This window comes from Lolium rigidum, chromosome 4, assembly GCF_022539505.1.
Source record: "Lolium rigidum isolate FL_2022 chromosome 4, APGP_CSIRO_Lrig_0.1, whole genome shotgun sequence".
Lineage (NCBI taxonomy): Eukaryota > Viridiplantae > Streptophyta > Magnoliopsida > Poales > Poaceae > Lolium > Lolium rigidum.
The window spans coordinates 15,451,183-15,474,441 of record NC_061511.1 but is presented as its reverse complement, the minus strand read 5'-3'; the positions used below and the strand labels follow the sequence as shown (position 1 = coordinate 15,474,441).

The 23,259-nt window shown below is 46.5% G+C and overlaps 1 protein-coding gene across 1 annotated transcript; it reads left to right on the top strand.

The window, feature by feature from the left end:
- Positions 1-5,674: 5,674 nt before the first annotated feature.
- LOC124647425 (heavy metal-associated isoprenylated plant protein 35-like) lies at positions 5,675-7,634 on the top strand. The gene is made up of 3 exons (XM_047187375.1): positions 5,675-5,825; positions 5,968-6,043; positions 6,541-7,634. The coding sequence occupies exons 1-3, from the start codon at positions 5,784-5,786 to the stop codon at positions 7,389-7,391; spliced, it is 969 nt and encodes a 322-aa protein (XP_047043331.1). The 5' UTR covers positions 5,675-5,783; the 3' UTR covers positions 7,392-7,634.
- The last annotated feature ends 15,625 nt before the right edge of the window (positions 7,635-23,259 follow it).

Genomic DNA, 23,259 nt, shown 5'->3' with positions numbered 1-23,259 from the left:
TCCATGGAGTCCAGCGGCCGGTATACTTCATCGGCGAAGTTTTATCGCCTTCAAAACAGCGGTACCCGCAGTACCAAAAGTTAGAATATGGAGTGTTCACAACCGCAAGAAAACTACGACACTATTTCTCGGCACATCCGATAATAGTGGTCAACAAGGCACCTTTGTCCAATATATTAAACAACCCGGAAGCTACGGGTCGTGTCTCCCTCTGGGGAATAGAGCTTTCCCCTCGGGACATCACGTATGAGAAAAGAAAAGCAATAAAGTCGCAGATCTTACCAGACTTCGTCGCAGAGTGGATGGAGCTACAAAATACAGGACCCCCAGATTTGTCGAGAACCTGGACTATGAACTTCGACGGGTCCAAAAGGCTAGAAGGAGCCGGAGCATGCGTGATATTAGTTTCACCTCAAGGAGATAAGTTGAAATATGTGTTGCGGATGACGTTTCCCAATGCGACTAACAACGAGGCGGAGTATGAAGCACTCATCCATGGGATGAAGATAGCAAAAGCCTGCGGTGCAACGACGAAGCCGGTGTTTTGGCAAACATCGGGTCACAGTGTTTGCCAATACGACCCGGTGTATTTTGGGAGGAAATAACTGAAAGATCAACCAAGGCGAAGAAACAGCCAAAAAAGAAGGAGAAGCTTGAAAAAGACTCGGGGGATCCAGCAATATCAGAAGCAAGCGCATTAAGAGGAATCACATGAGGTGATGGTGGTGCAAGTTCCTTGGATGCAGGTTTACATCGCATATACCTTAAGGAAAGAAATACCCGAAGATCCAGTAGAAGCAAGGCGAGTTATTCGACGATCAAAAGCCTTTACTGTGGTCAAGGGAGAGCTGTATAAGCAGAGTATATCGGGAGTACTGCAGCAATGTGTTACACCCGAAGAAGGAAGATTAATCCTAAAGGATGTGCACCAGGGAGTGTGTGGACACCACGCAAGCAGTCGAGCTATAGCAGCCAAGGTTTTCAGAGCAGGATTCTACTGGCTAACAACAATCGAAGATGCAAAGGATATAGTGCGCACCTGTGATGCGTGCCAGAGATTTGCGGCAAAACCTCATTCTCCGGCAGCAGAATTGATGCCAATACCATTGTCATGGCCTTTCGATCAATGGGGTCTTGATATGGTGGGAAAATTGCATAAGGCATGGCCAGGAGTATACGAGTATATGCTCGTAGCTGTCGACAAGTTTACTAAGTGGATTGAGGCAAAGCCGATAAACTCGCCAGATGCAGCATCGGCAGTCAGCTTCATCAAAAGTATCGTTTTTCGATTTGGAGTTCCCCATAGTATCGTCACAGACAATGGCGGCAACTTCACCTGCAAGGAATTCAAGGCATATTGCGCAGAGGTAGGCATCAAACTACACTTTGCATCAGTTGCGCACCCGCAGACCAATGGCCAAGTCGAGAAAGCGAACGGCATCATCTGCAACAGCATCAAGAAACGTCTGCTAACACCATTGGAAAAAGCTCGACACACCTGGCCAGAAGAACTGCCTAGCGTGTTATGGAGTATACAGACGACACCCAATACATCAACACAAGAAACTCCGTTCTTTCTGGTCCATGGAGCTGAGGCAGTCCTCCCGATAGAGATAGAACACAATTCCCCGAGAGTGGCGGAATTTGATGAAGAAACCTCGAGAAAGGCACTAGAGGACGATGTCGATGCACTAGACGAAGCTCGAGACGAGGTGTTGTCAAGGGTCACCAAGTACTAGCAAGATATGAAAAACTACCACAGTCGACGTCTGCGACCAAGGTCCTTCCAAGTAGGCGACCTAGTCCTTAGGCTTAAGCAAGATAGCCATGAAAAATTCAAGTCGCCATGGATAGACCCGTACATCGTCACCGAAGTAATCGAAGGAGGAGCATATAGAATAAAGGACAAGAAGACAGGGATTGCAGAGCCAAATCCCTAGAACGTGGCGCAGCTTAGGCGTTTTTACGCTTAAGTAACAATATAGTCATATATGTAAACATACAATGTACTAAAAAGCCCGCGAGTTTTCAGACGCACTCTTTTCCTTTCACGGCACCGAGTGGGGCTGGAAGGTTTTTAATGAGGCGGGCTCGCGGTGCTGCAATATAGTAAAGATATTGGTGATATACATCTTTTTCTTCGACAGGCTCGGGGGCTTGCAACCCGCAAATTCAATATATACACAAAATCTCTACAGTATACAACTTACAAGATACTTGCCTTGGTTTAAACACCTCGCAAAGCGATAAACATAAACATAATAGCCACTGAAACGCTCGGGGGCTAGATGAAAGAAAAATATACAAGTTGTTTTACAATATACATATTACTTCCAGTATACATGGTTCCTTTTACAGAAAAACTTCGACAGAAGAAGCAAATCTTCAGTCAACCCCTATCAGGTCATCTATGTTTACCCTTTCATCGACAGCAGTGGCACCCATGAAGTCAGCATAATTACCTTTCACGAAGAATTCAACATCCATCCGAAATAAATCATCCATTATTTTCTCGGCCACGGGTGTCACCACATCGTCGATTTTGTTGACGTTCCTCCTCCACCTCCTCAGTTTGTCGTGGCAAATTTCAACGATGTTGGTCATATCCAACTTCGGGTAGCAGATCTGTAGCATGATCATAGAAAATCTAGCACCAGCAGTCAATTGGGCCCTTACAAAATCATGGATTCGAGAAGCACTCTTGCATTTGTCCATAAAATCAGGAAGGGTTTTTAGCTGCGAGTTCCGAGGAAACATAGTATTATAAACCAGGGCAAGCGTCCTTGTGCAGAAATCAAGATATTCACAAACTTGGCCTGCGCAGTCTTGAAATCGGACAATCCCTCGGGTACGATCCGGTGTAACCCAGAAGCTGGAGCCATGGTCAAGAGAAAATTTGACAAGCAAGTTTGATCTCGCGTCAACCCGCTGATCCTCGGCAGCAGCATCAAAAAAAGAGCCTATTCGACAGAAGTATCACAATGAGATGAAAACAAGCAAATAAAGGGGAATAACATCAAATTTGCGAAGCATACCCGCCATATCCAGACTAGCGTCGGTCATCAAGTCAAGCATATAATCCTCTCGAGAAGAAGCCTGTGCAGCTTCAGCGACCGCAACCTCTTTCAAAGTTAAAGCTTCCTGAGCTTATCGAAGAGCAATTTTCTCTCGCTCAGATGATTTTAGAGATTGTTCCATTACCACAAGTGTCTTCTTCTTCATCGACTGAAGTTGTTGTCGAAGTTCATCCAAACCCCGTAAAGGATCAGCATTCGAAGAATCTTCAACGAAATCATCAACAGAAGTTTTCCTCGAGTAGGAGGTAGCGGGCAAAGCATCCGAAGAACCAGGTGCCGCAGTATAGTTGTCAAAAATCAACTGGAAAGAAAATCCCGACATCAATCATTTTGCAAAATAGCATCCCATTAATCATTCGGATATTTACATGTTCATTACAAAAGTTGGCTCCTAGTGAACTGGCAGGCTGTCGCAAGTCTTTACTAAGGCGACAACATCAAAAGAAGAAGAAAAGGAAAAAATAGGGATAGGATGGTCTACTTGACCTCCGGCTTGGCAGAACTGGAGGAAGCAGCTGGCTTGTATCCGAGGAAGGAGAGAATCTTCTTCAAGTGCGGCTTGGCATCCTTAATTAAGGACTGCCACTTCTCCTTGTTCATCATCTTCATTTCACCAGCTTTCGCCCAGTCGACGCTCTGCTGGCTTTCGGCAACCAAAGCTATGGTGCCTTCAACGCCAATCTTTAAGTTTTCATGCCGGAAAGCCAATCCAAGATCCTCTTCGGGAATGAAGCGCTTGGCAAGATCAGAGAAGGTGTCTGGCTAGCTTTTCTTCGGGAAGAAGTAGGGGGAAAGGCGTGTAAATGCGGCCCGAGCATCAGCAATACTGCGGCGTGCTAAATCCCCATGAATTTCAAGGAGGGAAAGAGCGTCGAGAAGACGATCTTCTTCGGGCTCCTGAAGTTCAAAATCCTGACCCATTTTCCCTGCTGAAACAAAGTTCGGGTTGTCAACAAGTATAAGGAGAAGCCAATATTGGAAGAAACTTGATCAAAGTGATCAATGAACTTACTGACAAAACGCCGATTCTGCGATTCCAGGCGGGCAATGACATCTTCTTCACGGGCAATCTGTTGAGTTGTTTTCTCACTCAAAGCAGTTTCAGCTTGATGGAGTCTCTCTCGAAGACCTCCAACAGAGGCAGCGTCCTGCTCGGCCTTCTTGCGAGCTTCTTCACTCTGCTCTAGCTTGAGGGCGAGATCATCGGCACGCTTGTTAGCCTTGGCGAGTGCCTCTGGCGGACGGAAACAAAAAAGCAGTCAAGATAAAGATGGCAATATAGTTTACTTGATAAAAAATAAGATATCTTATTCACACGACGGTGTACCTTTCAAACCATTGACAGTGTCACGGTACCCATTAAATTGAGTGCCGAGACTGATGAAGTGTTGCATCAGAGGCTGTAGAAAGAAAAACGACAGAAATCAATCGAGAGACTTGTCAACGTCATACATGCGCAAGTGTGTGGAGTTGCGAAGATCTTGCTGGGTTGAGAGCTGTTGCATTGACGACAGGAATCAATCGAGAGACTTGTCAGCGTCATACAAGTTACCATCCACTTCATCATCGTGTATCTCCGATGTGTTCATCGCGTGTTCATCACCATCCACCTCTCTTACTGAGAAGATCGGGCCACCCCATATCACGGGGCTTGCCCCGCGCCCGCCTGCTCGCGCCCGCCCTCCTGCACCGGACCCGTGTGTGCGCCGTTCGCGCCCATCTGGGTCCTGGCAGAGCTCGCCGCCACCTGCCCACACCGAGCCTGGCATAGCTTGCCCAGCGCCTGCCGATTGGCTCTGGCCCTCCCGCGCCGAACCTGTGCGCTCGCCTCCCACGCCCTACCTCGTCGGCACCTGCCCCGTGCCTCCCGTGGGCGGCGACGGCATCGAGGTGGGTGGCCAACAGCGACGACCCACGCTGGTGGAGAGTACGGCGGCGGCCTGGCCGGCAGCGAGGAACCGAGTCGCGCCGGAGTTGTTGCGGGGAAGCCTCAGATGGGACAGTTTAGGGTTTCTTTTCTTTTTTTAACTATTTTTATTGTTGTTTTTATTATTTATTGTGTTGTTTGACTTTTTTAACTGGACTGACAGGTGGGCTCTAGTCCAGCTCAGCAAATTGGGCCTGCCAACTGGACCCCACAGGTTAAAAACGGTGTCAATTTGCTATCAATTCAGGATTAGTGCTATTTGAGAAAACCTCATCAAAATCTGATGGTTTTTTGCGCCCGAAACACAGAGTGGTATCAAAATGAAGATTTACCTGTGAACATGGTGGTTCTATTCTAACAACTCATTTCCATCTCTACTTGTTTTAAAAATATTTGAAAAACCCAAGTTAGTTTAACATCATATCCAACCAGGAGAATCAGAACAAAAATAATTTCCTTGGTCTACGCATATACATGGGCATCTAGCTACCTAGCCACCATATGCGGAGGAACAATTACCTCACCAATTCCATACCACACCCAAAAACAAAAGAAGAGAAAAGGGGAAGAAAGAAAAGATAACCAATGAAATTGTCCCCTTTCTTTCTCCCCGATGCTATTTAGTCACTTCCTTCCCCAGGACCAAACTCTGCCACTTTGTTTTGTGCTGCCCCCTTGCTTCTTTATACCACCCTTCTTCAGTCCCCCTCCTCACTTGCACCAACACTGAGTACTCTCACTTTCCTCCTATCTTTCTCCATTCTCCTCACTCGACAGACATGTCAGCTGCTGAAGAAGGCGCACCACCACTGATGTATCAGGTAATTCGCAGTTCATACATCTTCTTGATTAGCAGATATATGCAAGATATCTCATCTTTATTTCTCCTTTTGTTTGATTTGGGTTTCTTATTAAAAGATTCTTATGAGCTTTCCATGGTCTGGGTTTGCTATTTCTTCTCAGACTGTGGCCCTGAAGGTCAGCATCCACTGTGAGGGCTGCAAGAAGAAGGTCAAGAAGGTGCTCCAGAGCATAGAAGGTGGGTAATATAGATTGAGAACAAAATAAAAGCAAAGCAAAAGAATACTTTCAAATCTTATCACTAAATCCTTACAAAAATCACCTTGAAAGAAAGTGGAAGGGTGTTTCAATTTTATTATCTCTCCTTTTCTAATCAGGAACTACAAAAATTGAATGAACTGAAAAGGTGTCAGAAGCTTACCATTTTTTTCTGTATTCCCTTGTTTTTGCAAAAGGACTTTGATTTCAACTTCAGTTTTGTAACCAAAAGAGCAAGTAGCTGTTTAACTAACTACAAATGATTTTTATGTGGGTCTACCCCTGCATATATATGAAGGGGAAAAGCAAGAGATCCCCTGTTTCCCTAAACCCTTGCAAAACTCTCACCCCAAAGTTCTGCATTCTGTTACAAATTCTTCTAAGTTTATTCTGCAGATGAAAATGCTTATGAGCTGTAAGAAATTTAGAAATGTGTATTTGTGCTAATTTCGTTATGCTCTCTGCATCAATTGGCAGGGGTGTACAAGACGGACGTAGACATTAAGCAGCACAAGGTTGTTGTCGTCGGCAATGTCTCCGTCGACGCGCTAGTCAAGAAGCTTGTCAAGACCGGAAAGCACGCCGAGCCATGGCCGGAGCCGGCTCCTACCCCCTCCGCGGACAACTCTCCCGGCGGCGCGGGTGGCAGCAGCGTCAAGAAGAAGAAGAAAAGGAAAAACAAGAACAAGCCCGCAGCGCCGGTGCCGGCGCAGGGTAACGCCACAGTGGAAGGCAGCGGTGGCGGCGGATCCATTCCCCCGGAGAATCAGGACAACGGCGGCACCTGTGATGAAGCATCCGGCGACGAGCAACCTCAAAAGCCTGAAGGTGGTGGCGGCGGAGGCCCGCACGTGGTTGACCCATTCGCCATGACGCCGCACGGCATACAGCCCATGGCACCCACCACCAATGCCAATCCCGCCGGTGGCGGTGGAAAGAAAAAGAAGAAGGGCAAGGGTGGTGGCAACGGCAGTGCCAATGCCAACGCAGACGGCGCCGGTGGAACGGCGGAGATGATTCCACACGACGCAGCCGCGGGAAACGCCGGTCAGCACGCCGCGGCTGCCGTCGATGCCGGGGCCTACCCGCCCGCCACGACGATGAGCTACCCGGGGTACTACGCCGGCGGAGGGCAAATGCCGCCGCCGTACGCCATGAGCTACAGCACCGCGCACCCGCTCCGGAGCAGCGCGTACTACCACCCGATGGTCGGCGCGGCCTATACGGGCGGCGCCGAGTACTTCCACTCGACGGCGCCAGTATCAGCGGCACCGAGGTCGTATTACATGTTCAGCGAGGAGAACGCCAACGCATGCAGCGTCATGTGAGACATTTGTTATTTGGTCGATTGAAATGTGTTGATTATTTGACTGGTCATTTGTGTTATTTTAGCTGGTACTAGTATTAGTATGGTCATCTTGATGCAAGCTCGAACATTTTGTTGTGTCTGCAACAGAAGCTACTACAGTATAATTTATATGTACTGATGGCGTAGAATGTAGATGCATCCATCAGACATGGGGTAGCATAATACTCGCTATTACATTATTGTTTGTAAATTGATCATTTTGGAGCCCACAAATGAAATACTGTAACAGTTTCGTTTAAAATTTACAGACCCATAGTGAGCATAACTTTTCACTTTAAAATGTGCCTTTTTAATAATTATTATTATTATAGAAAAAGGTCTCCACAAAGCCCTTGATCATGTTGAACCTGTTGAAGCATAAGTGCATAATCCTTGTTTGTCCATCAGCTCAGAGTTTTTTTTTTTTTTGAACCTGGGCATTTCATTTATATAGAATCAAAATCCTTTTGAATACAATCTCGCTTAAGCGACTCTACCACACAGGGTGGAGCACGCCCCAGCAGTACACACTCACTCAACACAGTATGCCCTAGTTTAGCTAGATCATCTGCAGCTTTGTTTGCCAGTCTATTAACCTTCGAATAGAGAAACTCATGAAACAAGGTAGAGGAAATTTTGATGTCTTGTACTATGCCTGCAATGCTACACTTACTAGTCGTGTTCAAGTTCAGTTCCTTTACAAGAAACGCATTGTCACTTTCAATTTGTAGAGGCCCAGCATACACCGGCAGGATGGCTTTAATACCATTGAGCATACCCAAAGCTTCTGCTGTCACTACGTTTTGGCAGTGATAAATTGGTCCCCATGCGGTAAGCAACACCTCTCCCTTGTCATTTCTCAAAATAGCTCCCCAAGAACCTGTACCGTTAGTTTCAAAAAAGGAGGCATCTGTATTTAATTGTTTGTGCGTACTGGTTTCTACAGATCCATTTGTAGTTTCCGAGCCTAATTTTTCTTCATTGTTTGTCAACAACAAAAAAATTCCATGGAAGTGTGAATGCAGTGTAAGATTTTTTGGAGATGCTAGTATGTTTACCTCTTTATATTTACTTGAGTATTACTTACCTCGGAATAGATGGATGCAGAATCTGCCGTGTACCCATGGTGATGTATGTGGTTTCGTTCATCTGCCACTTGCATGGAATATATACTCTATAATTGATAGAAAAGCAGGTTCTATTTGCTGAAATTGATAATGATGGATCCACTGCGGGTCAAGGGAGAATGTAAAGATATTGTCCCTGGTATATTGAGGACATTCTCAAAATACAGGAAAAATCATATTTTTGTAGAATAAAATCATGTTATACCTAAATGGAGAATGAAATGAACATATGTAGTTTGATGTAAACTTATTTGTTTCATCTTAATGTATACTCAACAAAAAAATGAAGCAATCTGGAACACAAATATGTCCATGCATATCTTAATTATGTCATTTATTTATTTTCAAGTCGAAATAGCTTTGGATCAAATCAAGTGTGGCCAACAATATTGAAATTGTTCAATCAGGTTAGCGATGGGAATAAACATTTAAGAACGAAAACCCTTTTGTAAGTACATGATAAACTGACAGACTTGGCTTTCTGGAAATTAAAGGATTAATGGGTGTGAAACAAGAATTTTTAACCGGGGGGTCGTTTTTCATCGGCGATGGAGAGAGCAGACATTTTTGGAAGATTCTTGGTTCGGTACGAACTGCTTTCAGCTCAATATCCATCTTTTGTTGAGAGATTAATGCGGTTCGGTTTGATTTGAGAGACGAACAACTTATGTTTTCATGGAAGTTGACTACATGAGAGGGTGTTCTCTGTTTGATCCATGTACGCATATTTTAGGAAAGGACATAATAAATATCTACGATGATATTTATGGAAGATAAAAGTGTCATTAAAGATAAATATTTTTAGGTTGTTTCTTAATTATATAAACTTTTTGCCCACTAAAGATAACTTAATTGGTTGATTCATATAGGTTTTTCGTATGCATTGTTTCGTTGGTTGATTCATGTCGCAATCTTGAGTAATTCGTGATTTGTAAAAACTCTATAACTGATACTTTGCAACAAATGAAGGTTGTGCGTATCACTTGAATGCTTCCTTTAAAAAAAAGTGCCACAGCCGCTCTGAATATAAATTATGAAGAAATTGGTTTATGTACCATACAATTTTGTGAAAATCCATTTCCTTGCTTCTAGTGAAAACAATCTTGAGAACTTAAAACGAGTACTACGGCCGCTCTGATTATTATTTACAAAGATACCGACTTATCCCCTTGATAACGTTGACAAAAACTTGCTTTGCTTCAAATTTAATTTTGTTTCAGAAGTTGGCAAGATTCTTTTGGAAGAGAAAGCAACATTGAGAAGGGTTAGTTTGTGCAAAGAAACAAGGAGAAGGTTTGCCCACGTCCGTTACCGACGTTCTCGCATGCATAGAGGCAAGACTAGTACACGTAGAAAACAATTCTACTGTGAAGATGTCGGGTTTTCCCATAAAAAAATTGCACCTTGAACACTTCTCCACGAGACAGTAGTACAATTATTTTGTCCTTCGCTTCCTCCTTTCTTTTGGAAGGATTCTAGCTTTATTTATTCTCTAACCACCTGCTAATGTTCCAGGCTTAGGATAATTAACAGGTAGTCCCTTGACCAAACCGAGGCAAGAACGACAATCCCATTGCTCGAAAGAAATGCAAAAGCAAATTAAAAGTGTTACTGCGTGTGGCTGTTTTCAAGTAGTCAAGCCTAGTACTCAGCTAGATTTGATCGATCGACTGAGATGGGTAACAGGTTTTGAATTCTAACACTTTTAGTGGTGGCTATTAAATTTTGTTTTCATTTATTTTGCGTTTACATTTTTGTTTAGATAACATATTACAAATGTCCAGATAATAATTTCAGATACTACCTCCATCTAAAAATAGGTGTCTCAAATTTATCTATTTCTAACTAAAATGTATCTAGATAGATACATATATATGTAGATAAAGTTGAGACACCTATTTTTATTTTCATACGGAGGGAGAAAAATAGTAATTGGGATATATATTGTCTATATTATGTCAACTCGTGCGTGCCTTTGTGAGGTGTGTGCACTCCTATGGTTATATATCTCGATCATACTAGTCCCCGCGCCCTGGTAGGGACCTCGGACCTTCCCCGCCCCACCCTGCGCCGCATGTCCACCGCTTGAGGGGCCGCAGGCAAAGCTATGCTCGTCCCATGGGAGTGGCGACGGGGCGGTTTTTATCCTCTCCTGACTCTATATGGAGCTATGACACCGGATGACAGCCGGAGGGTGTGGGCACGCTCGATTTGGGTGGGTTCGTCCTCGACGTAGGCGAAGATGACCTAGGACCGGACGACCGTGGAAGGATCACGGCGGGTAGGGGCATGCGGTGGCAGGAGTGTGGGGCGGGTATGGGCCCTATGGACATGGTTGCGGGCAACGTTGGCGTAGAGGCGCGCAGTAACTAGCGGCAAAGGGGCGGGCCTGATCCAGGACCTTCTTCAGCCAGGAAGGACATGGTGAGCTAGGGCGAGGAAGCTGCCGGAGCTTTACCGGGAGTTGTTCGACGCCCTGTGTGATGCGCAAGCTAGGGACATCGGTGCTACAACGGTGGGAAGTCTGACTGCAGCGACTAGGCACAACATGGATGTCATGGTTCATGGGTTGGTGGAGCTCGGTTGTTGGTTGTATAGCCTCACTACCTAGTTTGTTGCTCCTCTAGCTTCGCACGAGCGTCGATCGTCACGCGAAAGGCTTGCATCGACTCTTGTTGGTGCCATCGACACAATGGCGCCTTGGGGTGTTGTTCTGCTTGATTTTGTTGTTGTGAAGGTTCAATCCCAACCGGAACACGAGTGGTTTCAAGATCTACGGGTGACAACCTAAGCTCCATGGGCAAAGTGCAGCGGTGATAGAAGCATCACTACTTTGTTGGAGGTGTTGCCTTGAAGCTCTTGACCCACGCAGTGCGACTGGTTCAAAGCGACTGGGTGTGATGGCTCTGTGGTCGGTGGATTTGGACATCAGGGGTGGCGGCCCTGGATGGTGGTGATACGTCAAGGTTGTGGCCTCGGTATCCTCTGAATGGATGGTCCTATGGTGTCGAGGGTACTCCTCGGCAATGCCCTCCGTTTGGGGCTTAGGGTAGATGGAATCCTGTAGGCTGACACGAGACATCGGTTATCAAACAAGCGGGGAAAGCGAATTACCCAGGTTCGGGGCCCTCGATGAGGTAAAACCCTTACGTCCTGTCTGTCTGATCTTGATTATGAAAATATCGGGTTATAATGAGGTGCCGAAGGTTTCGGTTGTGATCTCGTCGAGAGGCTAAGTTCTACGGTGACCTAGCTCTAGACTTATGGTGGCTAAGATTGCGTGTGTCCTCGGCAGCCTCTCTCCTAGCCCTTATATAGGGGGCAAGGTCTCGAGAGATCTGTCCGGGTACGACTAGGTTACAAAGGGTCCTAGTTCTAGATTTTTCTTGTATTCTCCGTCTCTTCGTCTTGTTCTTCAAGGAATCTTCTTCGGCACCGACGTAATAGCTCCCCTTGCCATCGAGTGTCTTCATGGGCCTCCAGTTGGGCCGTACAGGATAGGGCAATAACTGTTACCCGAAGGGTAATGCCCACGTCAGTAGCCCCCGAGTGTCTAGCCGATGATATTTCGGGTAGATACTAAAGCATGCCTCCACCGAATGTTCTCCTCTCTTGATAAATCTTGTCCTTCTTGTAACAGCATCATCTCCTCCTATCGGGTGCGCGTCCAGCGCTTCCGATGGGAGTAGCCCCCGAGTCTAGGTACGGATGCTTGCAACCGTGCGTAGACTCAAGTTGTGCCACTCGAATGTTTTTTTCTGCCGAAGCTTTCTGCAGGTCTTCATAAGTCAACCGATACATTTATATCAGGGCTTCAATCTTTCAAATAAGGTTTAATGCGTAAAGGATATCGAGTAACGCGCCCAGCTTTGCTGGTTAACTGCCGATGGCAAAACAATGCTACTCTACACAGAATCAAGTCCCCGGGCATGATCCTGGAGTGCAAAAAAGTTTGTCGGGTGCGCAATCGGCACTCCCGATGGGAGTATCCCCCGAGTCTGGTCACGGGTGCTTGCAACCGGGTGCAGATTTGGGCCAAACATTTCGAATATTCCAATCTTTCTTCAAATATTCCTCTCATGCCCTTCCTTGCAAGAAAGTCTTCGAGTCCAAATTTATCGGGTGCGCGTCCAGTGCTCCCGATGGGATTAGCCCCCAGGTCTAGGTGCGGATGCTTGCAACCGTGCGTAGACTCAAGTCGGCCCACCCGATGGTTTTAACTTTTCTTCGGATACTTCAAGCGTACTTCATGACATCACTGATGACGTAATCACTGTTGTAGTTTTGACTGACAGGCCCATCCTACTTCTGCGCGGTTCTGTTTAAGAAATGACCACTACTTCCGTGCAATTACCAAGGTGACTCCTCGATTTCTGCGCTTGATGATGAGAAGAGATCTCTTTAATAAATTGGAAGCAACGACACGTGCCCGCTCAATCCTCAGACTTCTTTTTACTTTATAATCTCTCAGGGTAAACTCTCCCTTTTCCACACTTCATCCTCGCACCCTTTCTTCCTCATCCATCCTTCTTGTTCACAAACGCTGCGCCGCCGCCGCCATTTTCCAGATCTTCCTCAGATCTCATAATGGTGAAAAAGAAGAATCTTACTCTCGCCACTAGTGTTGTGAGCAGTGGCGCCGCCACCAAGACTCCTCCAACCTCGTCGAGGAGAAGCGCATCAGATGCTCCTCCCCCAGCTCCGGCGCCGCCTGCACCAGAAAGCTCCACGGCTGGGCCTATGCCCGGCGATTGCCCGGTTTCTACCACTACAAAGCGCGATGAGAAGAGAGCCCGCAGCCTCGGAATAATTTCTTCCGACGAGGGGAACATTATCCTTCAAGGTGTGACTTCGTGGCCCAATCCCCCTGCCGGTTTTACTGTGATGTTCTTATCCTTCTTGTATCGAGGTCTCTCGCTTCCTGCTCACAAATTTCTCCATTACCTCCTTCGCGTGTATGAGATCCAACTGTGGCAGTTGACTCCCAATTCAATCCTTCATCTTGCCATCTTTATCACCCTCTGTGAAGCGTTCCTGGGCATTGAGCCCCACTTCGGTTTGTGGAAGAAAATTTTCTTCGTTAAAAGGTACAACTGCAGTGGTGGGTCTTTCGTCATCGGCGGAGTTGGGTTTGTCGTCCGTAAAGAGGTCAACTACTTTAACTTTCCAATGAAAGAATCCGTTCAAGGATGGAGGCTAAAGTGGTTTTATATCAAAGATTCATCACCAGCCGACACTCAGCTCCCCCAATTCTCCGATGTTCTAGAAGCCAAGCCCAAGAAGTCTTGGAAAAATATCCTTTCACCCGATGAAAAACCAACAGTCGATAAATTATTCGAGAAATTCCTTCGGATCAAGGAATTCGATGGTCAAACCATGATAGGTACTATGGTAGCCGTTGTGTTCTTAAAGCGCCGAGTTCAGCCAATCATGTCCAGGGCCCATCCGATGTGGTTGTATTCGGGCCCCAAGGATGAAACCAGGGTAAACATTACTGAGTTATCTGAGAAGGAGCTGCTTGATGAAGTCCGGCGCCTCACTCTTTTTAGTCAAGAAGACTCAATCCCACTGATATCTCCCCAACCGCCATTTGATGCTGACCACCTTCCAACTGAGGTAAATCTTTTCCTTCGTGCTTTCGTTGACTTGTTTCTTTCGATCTTTTCAATTACCATTATTCTTACTTGCTTCTTTCGACAGATGCCTATAGCTCCCGAATATCTGCAAGACCTGTCGAACGATGCTTCTAAGAAAAGGGGTTCTTCAGTTCCTGTAAAATCCCATACTGAAGGAAATGCAAATCCAAAAGATGGACATGATGATCCGATGAATCCTGAAGCTTCTTTCATCGACCCCCAATCCTCTGCCAATGATATAAATGACACAGCGGGCTCGAATCATGATGACGATGCTGATCGTGATGCCTTTGTTGATGCAGCTACGGAGAAGGCCAACGCGCTACCCTCAAAGAGATCATCTGGCGGCTTTGCCGACGAAGACGATCTTTACGATTTGTAAGTCCTTTCTCTAGGATTAGATTCTGATGATGCCCATCCGCATTCGATTTTCACTTATTCAATTTCTTACTCTTGTAGTGAAGAGGGTTTCATCGAGCCTCCATCCAAGAAGGCTAAGACTTGCACCAGCAAGCCGAATCTAGCAGCCTCCGAGGCTTCAACTCCTGCTTCAGTCCCCGTGGCTCAAATTTCGAAAGCTTCTTCCCTCTCCAAAGGGATGGAGATTCCTTCGACTGCCGCAACTACGACTTCTCCTCCTGATAAACCTGTAAGCCTTTTCTGCTTCAATAATATATATATATATCTCTGGTAGCTCTCGAATGGGTCTTTAAAACTTTCTGACGGTTAATTCTCTGTTTAATAATAATGATATTTTCTTATTTCCCCAGGATTTGTGAGCCGTTATCTCTTCACTGGAAGCCTTCACCTCTCAATATACTTCTCTTGAAGTTGACAAAGCCCGGCTGCAAAAGGAGGTCGAGTCTTCTTCTTCAAAGTTGGAGGGTGCAATAAAAATAGCTGCCGAGGCACGCCAGGAGGTTGATTCCTTAAAGGATGAACTCGAGGGGCTGAAGAGGAAGCTGAAGGACGAAGAAACATCCAGGCTTGCTGCTGAAGCTCGGATGACCGAAAAGGATGATCTTCTTCGCCAGTCTACTTTTTCCTTGCTCAGTAATTCCCATTTGGCTTTCTTTTTGATTTTTTGCTTTATTGATTGAGTTTTTAGTTAGTGAACTCCTCCTTTTCGTTCCTTGCAGAGGCTGCCGACATCCCTGCTGAAGTTCCGGACAAACTCCCAAACAATTCTCCGGCAAATGCTTTGTCGCTAACCCTCGAGTCCCACAAGCTTGTTCAGGACCTTCTTTAGAAGGGTAAAGGAGACATGGCGAGGATGCATTCGATGATCTTCCCGAAGATTGACCAGAATAAGACCTTGGGGCAGCTGGTCGATGCTTTTTCCATCAACATCAAGGAGGTTATCGAGGTATTCAAACGTACTTCGCGCACCTACGGTGCCCTCCTAGCTTTTCAGCTTATGATGGGTCATGGTTTCAAAGCCAATATTGAAGAAATGTCCAAGGAACTGCCGAAAGACCAAGATGGGCGATTTGTTGACTTGAGTGCCTTTAAGACCTCAGCGCTTAAGTGTGCTCGCCAGCTTCTTGATTTGGTCTCGGCAAAGAAATCGTCCATTGGATCAAGCTTATCAAACCAAACCCAAGCCCCTTGATAAGATTTTTGTAATCCTACTTGATTGAAACAATTTCCTGTCATAAGATTTCTGTGATTGTAACAAATTCCGTACTGGCAATGTTTCCAGTATCCTCTTGTTACAACACTTTTATTTGTATGCTCCCGATGGGAGTAAATTCCAGTGTTGAACCCATATAATCCATCACGCCTTTTAATAACTTTTTGCAGGTTTTTCCTGTGCCTTCGTTTACCGATGATTCTTCGGGTGCTTGTTCTGAGAATGATCGACTCCAACGCATGAAGGATTGAATTGCTCAGATGGAAAAGGATATGCGCAGTACTTATGCCTTGGCTGCTATTATCAGGAAGAAGAACGAACTTGCGGCTGACGCAGAACGCTATGCTCTTGCTGAGTTGCATGGAGCCACAGAAAGTTTGAACTGTAAGCGCCCTTATCTGTTGGAGATATGCCCAAGAGGCAATAATAAAAGTGGTTATTATATATCTTTATGTTTATGATAAATGTTTATATACCATGCTATAATTGTATTAACCGAAACATTGATACATGTGTGATATGTAAACAACAAAGAGTCCCTAGTATGCCTCTTAACTAGCTTGTTGATTAATGGATGATTAGTTTCATAATCATAAACATTGGATGTTATTAATAACAAGGTTATATCATTATATGAATGATGTAATGGACACACCCAATTAAGCGTAGCATAAGATCACGTCATTAAGTTATTTGCTATAAGCTTTCGATACATAGTTACCTAGTCCTTATGACCATGAGATCATGTAAATCACTTATACCGGAAAGGTACTTTGATTACATCAAACGCCACTGCGTAAATGGGTGGTTATAAAGGTGGGATTAAGTATCCGGAAAGTATGAGTTGAGGCATATGGATCAACAGTGGGATTTGTCCATCCCGATGACGGATAGATATACTCTGGGCCCTCTCGGTGGAATGTCGTCTAATGTCTTGCAATCATATGAATAAGTTCATAAGAGACCACATACCACGGTACGAGTAAAGAGTACTTGTCAGGAGACGATGTTGAACAAGGTAGAGTGATACCGATGATCAAACCTCGGACAAGTAAAATATCGCGTGACAAAGGGAATTGGTATCGTATGTGAATGGTTCATTCGATCACTAAAGTCATCGTTGAATATGTGGGAGCCATTATGGATCTCCAGATCCCGCTATTGGTTATTGGTCGGAGAGAGTACTCAACCATGTCCACATAGTTCGCGAACCGTAGGGTGACACACTTAAGGTTTGATGTTGAAATGGTAGAACTTGAATATGGAATGGAGTTTGAAGTATTGTTCGAAGTCTCGGATGGGATCCCGGACATCACGAGGAGTTCCGGAATGGTCCGGAGAATAAGATTCATATATAGGAAGTCATTTTATAAGATTTAAAATGATCCGGAAGATTTTACGGAAGGTTCTAGAAGGTTCTAGAAAAGTCCGGAAGGAATCACTAAGGAAGGAGGAGTCCCGGAGGGACTCCACCTCCCCATGGCCGGCCAACCCTAAAGGGGGGGAGTCCAAGGTGGACTCCACCAAGGGGGCCGGCCACCCCCCCACATGGAAGGGGGGAATCCCACCCCAAGTGGGATTCCCACCTTGGGTAGGTTTCCCTACTACATGGAAGGTTTTGGGTTGGGGTCTTATTCGAAGACTTGTAGTCCAACACTTGGGGGTTCCACCTATATAATGAGGGGCCAAGGGCAGGGGGCCGGCCACCACAACACCACCACCTTGGCCGCACCCCAAGGTAGCCGGCCACCCCTCTCCCCAAACCCTAGCCGCCCCACTCCTCCCCTTCTCCCGCAACGCTTAGCGAAGCTCCGCCGGAGATCTCCATCGCCACCGCCACCACGCCGTCGTGCTGCCGGATTCAAGGAGGAGCTACTACTTCCGCTGCCCGCTGGAACGGGGAGGTGGACGTCGACTTCATCAACACCGAACGTGTGACCGAGTACGGAGGTGCTGCCCGATCGTGGCACCGTGATCAAGATCTTCTACGCGCTTTTGCAAGCGGCAAGTGATCGTCTACCGCAGCAACAAGAGCCTCATCTTGTAGGCTTTGGAAATCTTCAAGGGTGAGTCTCGATCATCCCCTTGTTGCTACCGTCTTCTAGATTTCATCTTGGCTTGGATTGCGTTCTCGCGGTAGGAAAATTTTTGTTTTCTATGCAACGAATCCCTACATTATCCCCTTGCTCCTTATTTTCCATAAAAGGTATCTTCTCATCTTCCTTCGTTTCTCCTTCTAGTCATAGCTCTGAACCCAGCTGAGGAGAACAAGCGTATCCATGAGCGCGTAAATGCATTGGCTCAACTATCATCTTTAGATGAGGTTTTCTGGAAAGATCAATCAAAGGCTTCCACTGTCGCGAAGTTCCAAGATCGGGTCCAGCAGGTCCACCGTTTCTTCGACAAGTGCTATAAAGGACTAAGAATAATCTGGAAGACAATGTTCCCTTTGAACGGGGTCCCTCCCACGTTGTTGACTTTAATGTCAGAATTCAGTAATACCAGGAAGATCCGAAGCTTGATTCGAGCACAACTTATCGCCGGAGATAAAGCTGCGTTTGCCCTTGTTCTTGTACGTCATCCCTCAGCAGACTTGATGACAATTGCCAATGCTGTAGGTGAATTAGGGCCGCTTTACCCGAAGGTGGAGCTTCCTGCCGCCATCGTTATCGAAAGGCTTGAAGAAGCCTCACCAGCAACTGAAGAAATAGAGGCTCCACAGGAGTAGTTCAAAAATATGCTCCTGTTGTAAGGAGAATGCCCCGATACTTGCTGCATCCGAATGTTCGGATGATTAGGGTTAAGCTAATTTATCGGCAGGTGTATATATTTGTGCCTCCTTTGCGGTAATGTTGTTGGCAAAATTTGAAGGAGTAAATCTTAATTACTCGTTTTACATCTGTATTATGATGTATACGTATGTTTGTCGGTAGAAAATTATTTGAGTGATCAGCTCGTGTTGCTGGTCTTGCTAAACCCGTTGTATGTGCAACTTTGCTTTCATCCGATGCATGTCTTAACATCAGCTCCCGAATAAATCGGTGGAACTGAATCTGCCGATGACTCCGTCGCTCCTTACTACTTCTGTAGTTTAAAGTACTGGGCATGGGTCGTTTTCGTACGTGTTTCATGATCCTTGCTATTTGCGTCACTCTTTGAGGCATCTATAGCGAAGGATAAAGAGCAAGATTCCCGTTGATTTTGCATCATAGCACTCGTAATTTCAGAGACTTTTTTGGGGTGCAATTTCTGGCCGTATTTTCATTTAAACCGATGTTCGCTGTAGTATACGAACAAAGTTCTTGATGATTTTGTTCGGGTGTCCCGAATAACTGCAATACTTCAGAGAAACAAAACTTGAGTCTTCATTAATAAAGTAAGCAAGAACTAAAGGGCTAAAAATGGGCCCTATTGACAAGAGAGAAAACTAAATATAATTCTACCCATCCTTTTAAACAAGAGGAGGGTTCTTCTTATCTTCGAGCTTATCTTACGTGCCAGTGGCTTTGGAAGCGTCACTGGTTTCGTCAGGAGTTCTTGCGGTGAGTGCCGGAGTTTTGTTTTCTTCTATAATGGTCTTGTCGTTAGCTGCCGAGGTTTTTACTGTCGAAGCTTCCAGAGCGAGATCGTCCGGTTTCTTCTTCAGTTTCTTGACGCGTTCTTCTTCCTTACTATCGAGTGCTGACGATTTTCAAGGGAAATCGTCAGTTTCCTATTTTAGCCCGAACTTGGCAGCAATCTTCTGAAACTCGCGATCACAATTATCTGAGCGTGAAAAACTTCCATAGACTGTGAAGTTTGTTCCATTGTTCTCAGGCATCTTGAGCTTGAGGTACGCGTAATGTGGCACATCCATGAACTTGGCATAAGCTGATCTCCCCAGTATAGCATGATACTGTGATTCCCAGTTTACTACTTCAAACTCGATCTTTTCTTTCCTGAAGTTTTCGGGTTTTTCAAAGACAACGTTCAAGTAAACTTTGCCAAGAGAGTACACCGGTAAGGTGGGGAGAATCCCGTGGAAATAAGTATCTGTTTCTTCTAGCATCCTCATCGTAATTCCCATGCTTTTGATTGTGTCGAGGGATATCAGGTTTATTCCGCTTCCACCGTCCATGAAGACTTTGCTCATTTTAAACCCTCCAATTTGCGCTTCGACTACTAAGGCAGCGTGCCCTGGCTTTGGAATTGTCATCGGGTGAGCTTCTTCATCTCCCTTCTCGAAACACCAATTCTGTGGATAATACTCATTTGTCCATGTGGTGGCGGAAAAGACTCGTTAGAGTTGTGGGGCTGAACCTGCTGAACCTGGTGCTGAGGTGGCGGTGGTGGTGGAATTGGTTGCTGATGCTGCTGGATGAGCTTCTGCATCTCAATGAACTGTCGACATTCCCGGAGTAAGTGACTTGACTTTTTCTTGCCGTATTTAGGGTCGATGTACGCATGTAGGTAGCAAGGGGCGTTTATCTGCTCAACGAAGGGTAACTCGGGGGCCCTCGGAGGCTGTGGTTTGTAGTTGTCACGGTTCCCAGAGTTACTCCGATTGCCGTCATGTCGATCGTCTCGCCTGTCATCATATTGATCATCTCATCGGTCGGAATATCCCGCGGCTACCAAGTTGATGTCATCGTAACTGCGGTCTTTCCTTTCTTACGACGATCTCTTCGACCACCCGAATCATGCCTCGGCTGATCGTCGTCTTCGTCGTCACTGCGTTGTCGAGGCCTTTGCACGTTGTCTTCGCCATCAACCCAGCTGTTGGCAATTTCCATTAACTTGGTTATGGTCTTCGGTTTCTTGCGCCCAAGCTCCTCTATGTAGGTTTCACGTCGAATGCCATCGCTAAAGGCATCGATTGCTCTGTCGACGGAAACATCTTCGGCAGCGTTCAGGAGTTTAGTGAACCTCCCAATGTATGCACGCATCGACTCCTTCGGCTTCTGCTGGCAATGCCGTAATTCATCGATCCCAACAGGCCTCTTGTATGTTGCTTGGAAGTTTGTGACGAAAGCGTCTACCAGATCATCCCATGACTTGATGTAACCCTTCGGCAGGCCTCTCAACCAAGCCTGTGCCGCATCCTTCAGGTAAAGTTGCAAGCACTGCATTGTTGCTATCTGATTTCCTTTGTGTGGGATCACAGTCTGCAGATAATCATCTATCCACGACCTCGGCTCCTATTGTCCGTCATACTTAGCGGCATCGGTAGGAGTAGGTTTGAACCTTTTGGGTGGCATTGTCTCGCGGATCTTGTAACTTAAACAATCAGCTCCCCTCATCTCGATGTCGTACTCTTGGCTTTCTTCTGAGGTGTCACTGTCGTACTCCTCCCTTGTGGCTCGCCGTCGCCTAGCTTTGTCGATTCTACTCTGGGTGATTTCGTCTCAGGCGTCCCTTGAACGGTGCTTCGAGCCGCTGGATTGGAGCGTGGACTTTTCCTTTCGTGGAACCAGATTATCTCCCAGGATTGCAAGGCTTTCCAGGGCGCCCCGATGAGCTTGAGCCATAGAACCTTCGGGTCGTTGGTTGATGAGGTACGCCGCGAGGTTGACAGTTGCTCCTTCAACGGTTTTTGGCCTTAACATACCCGCAGTGTTCGTAGTCTTGAAGGACTTGGATAGGTTTGACGTTATTTCTCTAGCATCGTCCTCCGAAAGTCGGGATAGCCTTGATCGATGCCTCCCTACGCCTTGGCTGCTTCGGGACGCGCTTCCTCGTGAGCCCCTCCGTCGTTCACTAGATTGATCTGTTGCTAACAGACGTCTTTCGAGGGTGGCCTGCTCGTTCGATAGTCGCTCCCAATTTTTCTCCAAGATAGAGCGATAGGCATTGAGGGTTCCAACCGAAATTCCTGGGGAAGCGGTGTGTTATTAAGTACGGCTGCCCGGGCTGCTGCCCATTCTTCCTCCGCGATGGTGTAATCGCTATTGTTGTTACTGGCGTTGTTTTCAAAGTTATATTGTCTGCTGGAGCGAGGGGTGTGATCTCCTCCTCCCCCGTTTCCCGCCTTTCCTACATTATCGGCAGCGTAGACTTGATGACGCGCTGTTTTCCAGGTGGCCTCCTTGACAATGCTGTCGACATTGTCCTCTCCCGACGAATATCTAGCATTGCAGATGAACGGTGTGTCACTCGATCCCAACCCGTGCCTGGTGTCGCAGTTCAGACAGTAGTACGAGGTCATATCCGATGATACAGGGTTATCGGATCCAACCGACATCAAAGACATCGACCGAGGGGTCGACGGTGGAGACGAACTCGTCGAGTCTGTCAGGCCAGCCGAAAGATCAATTGATGATGACATGATCGATCATGCGGCCGGTGGGGGCGATTTCCTTGCTGATCTGGGGACGAACGGCTCCAGCAAACGAAGGACTCCCTCCGCATTGACGTTGCAGTGGACGCTCCCGAACGTCATGTCCATGTTTCCTTGCAGACCCGAGAAAGTCGAACGGGAAGAGTCGCTGTGTGGGGTGAACTCGTAGGAGCCGAATCGGATCGGACTCCCCAAACTTGGTGATGCTGACGGCATCGACGAAGCTGCCGACGACATGGCTGGATCTGCCGATGACGGATCTTGTGCCAACAGGCTTCCCACAGACGGCGCCAATTGTCTAGGGTACTCCTCGGCAATGCCCTCCGTTTGGGGCTTAGGGTAGATGTAATCCTGTAGGCTGACACGAGACATCGGTTATCAAACAAGCGGGAAAAGCGATTTACCCGGGTTCGGGACCCTCGATGAGGTAAAACCCTTACGTCATGCCTGTCTGATCTTGATTATGAAAATATCGGGTTACAATGGGGTGCCGAAGGTTTCGGCTGTGATCTCGTCGAGAGGCTAAGTTCTACGGGGACCTAGCTCTAGACTTATGGTGGCTAAGATTGCTAAAATTGTGTGTGTCCTCGGCAGCCTATCTCCTGGCCCTTATATAGGGAGCCAGGTCTCGAGAGATCTGTCCGGGTACGACTAGGTTACAAAGGGTTCTAGTTCTAGACTTTCCTTGTATTCTCCGTCTCTTCGTCTTGTTCTTCAAAAAAATCTTCTTCGGCGCCGACGTAATATCCCACCTTGCCATCGAGTGTCTAGGGCAGTTTGGGTGGCGACCTAGAACATTGCAGGCAAACGAAGTCGTCGACCCGACTAGTTTTAATTCCACCAATGCAGAGTTTTATCTGGTTACTTCGTGAGGGCGCCAGCCCCAGATTTGGCACAACGTTCAAGGTCTGCGAGCGGTCGCGTGGGTAACGGGGGCTATGAGACGGCTGAGTTGGGTGGCGTTGATGCCGACTGGTGTAAGTAGGGGGCAGAGCTGAAGGTGTGTGCTTGTTGTGTTTCTGAGTTAGCGTCGTGTGGACGAGGGGTTCCCTCACTTATGTGTTTTTTTGGCCTGATTTTTCTCATAAAGAAGACAATGTATGGTTTTTGGGCCCTTTTTTTCCTTTTGAACATGG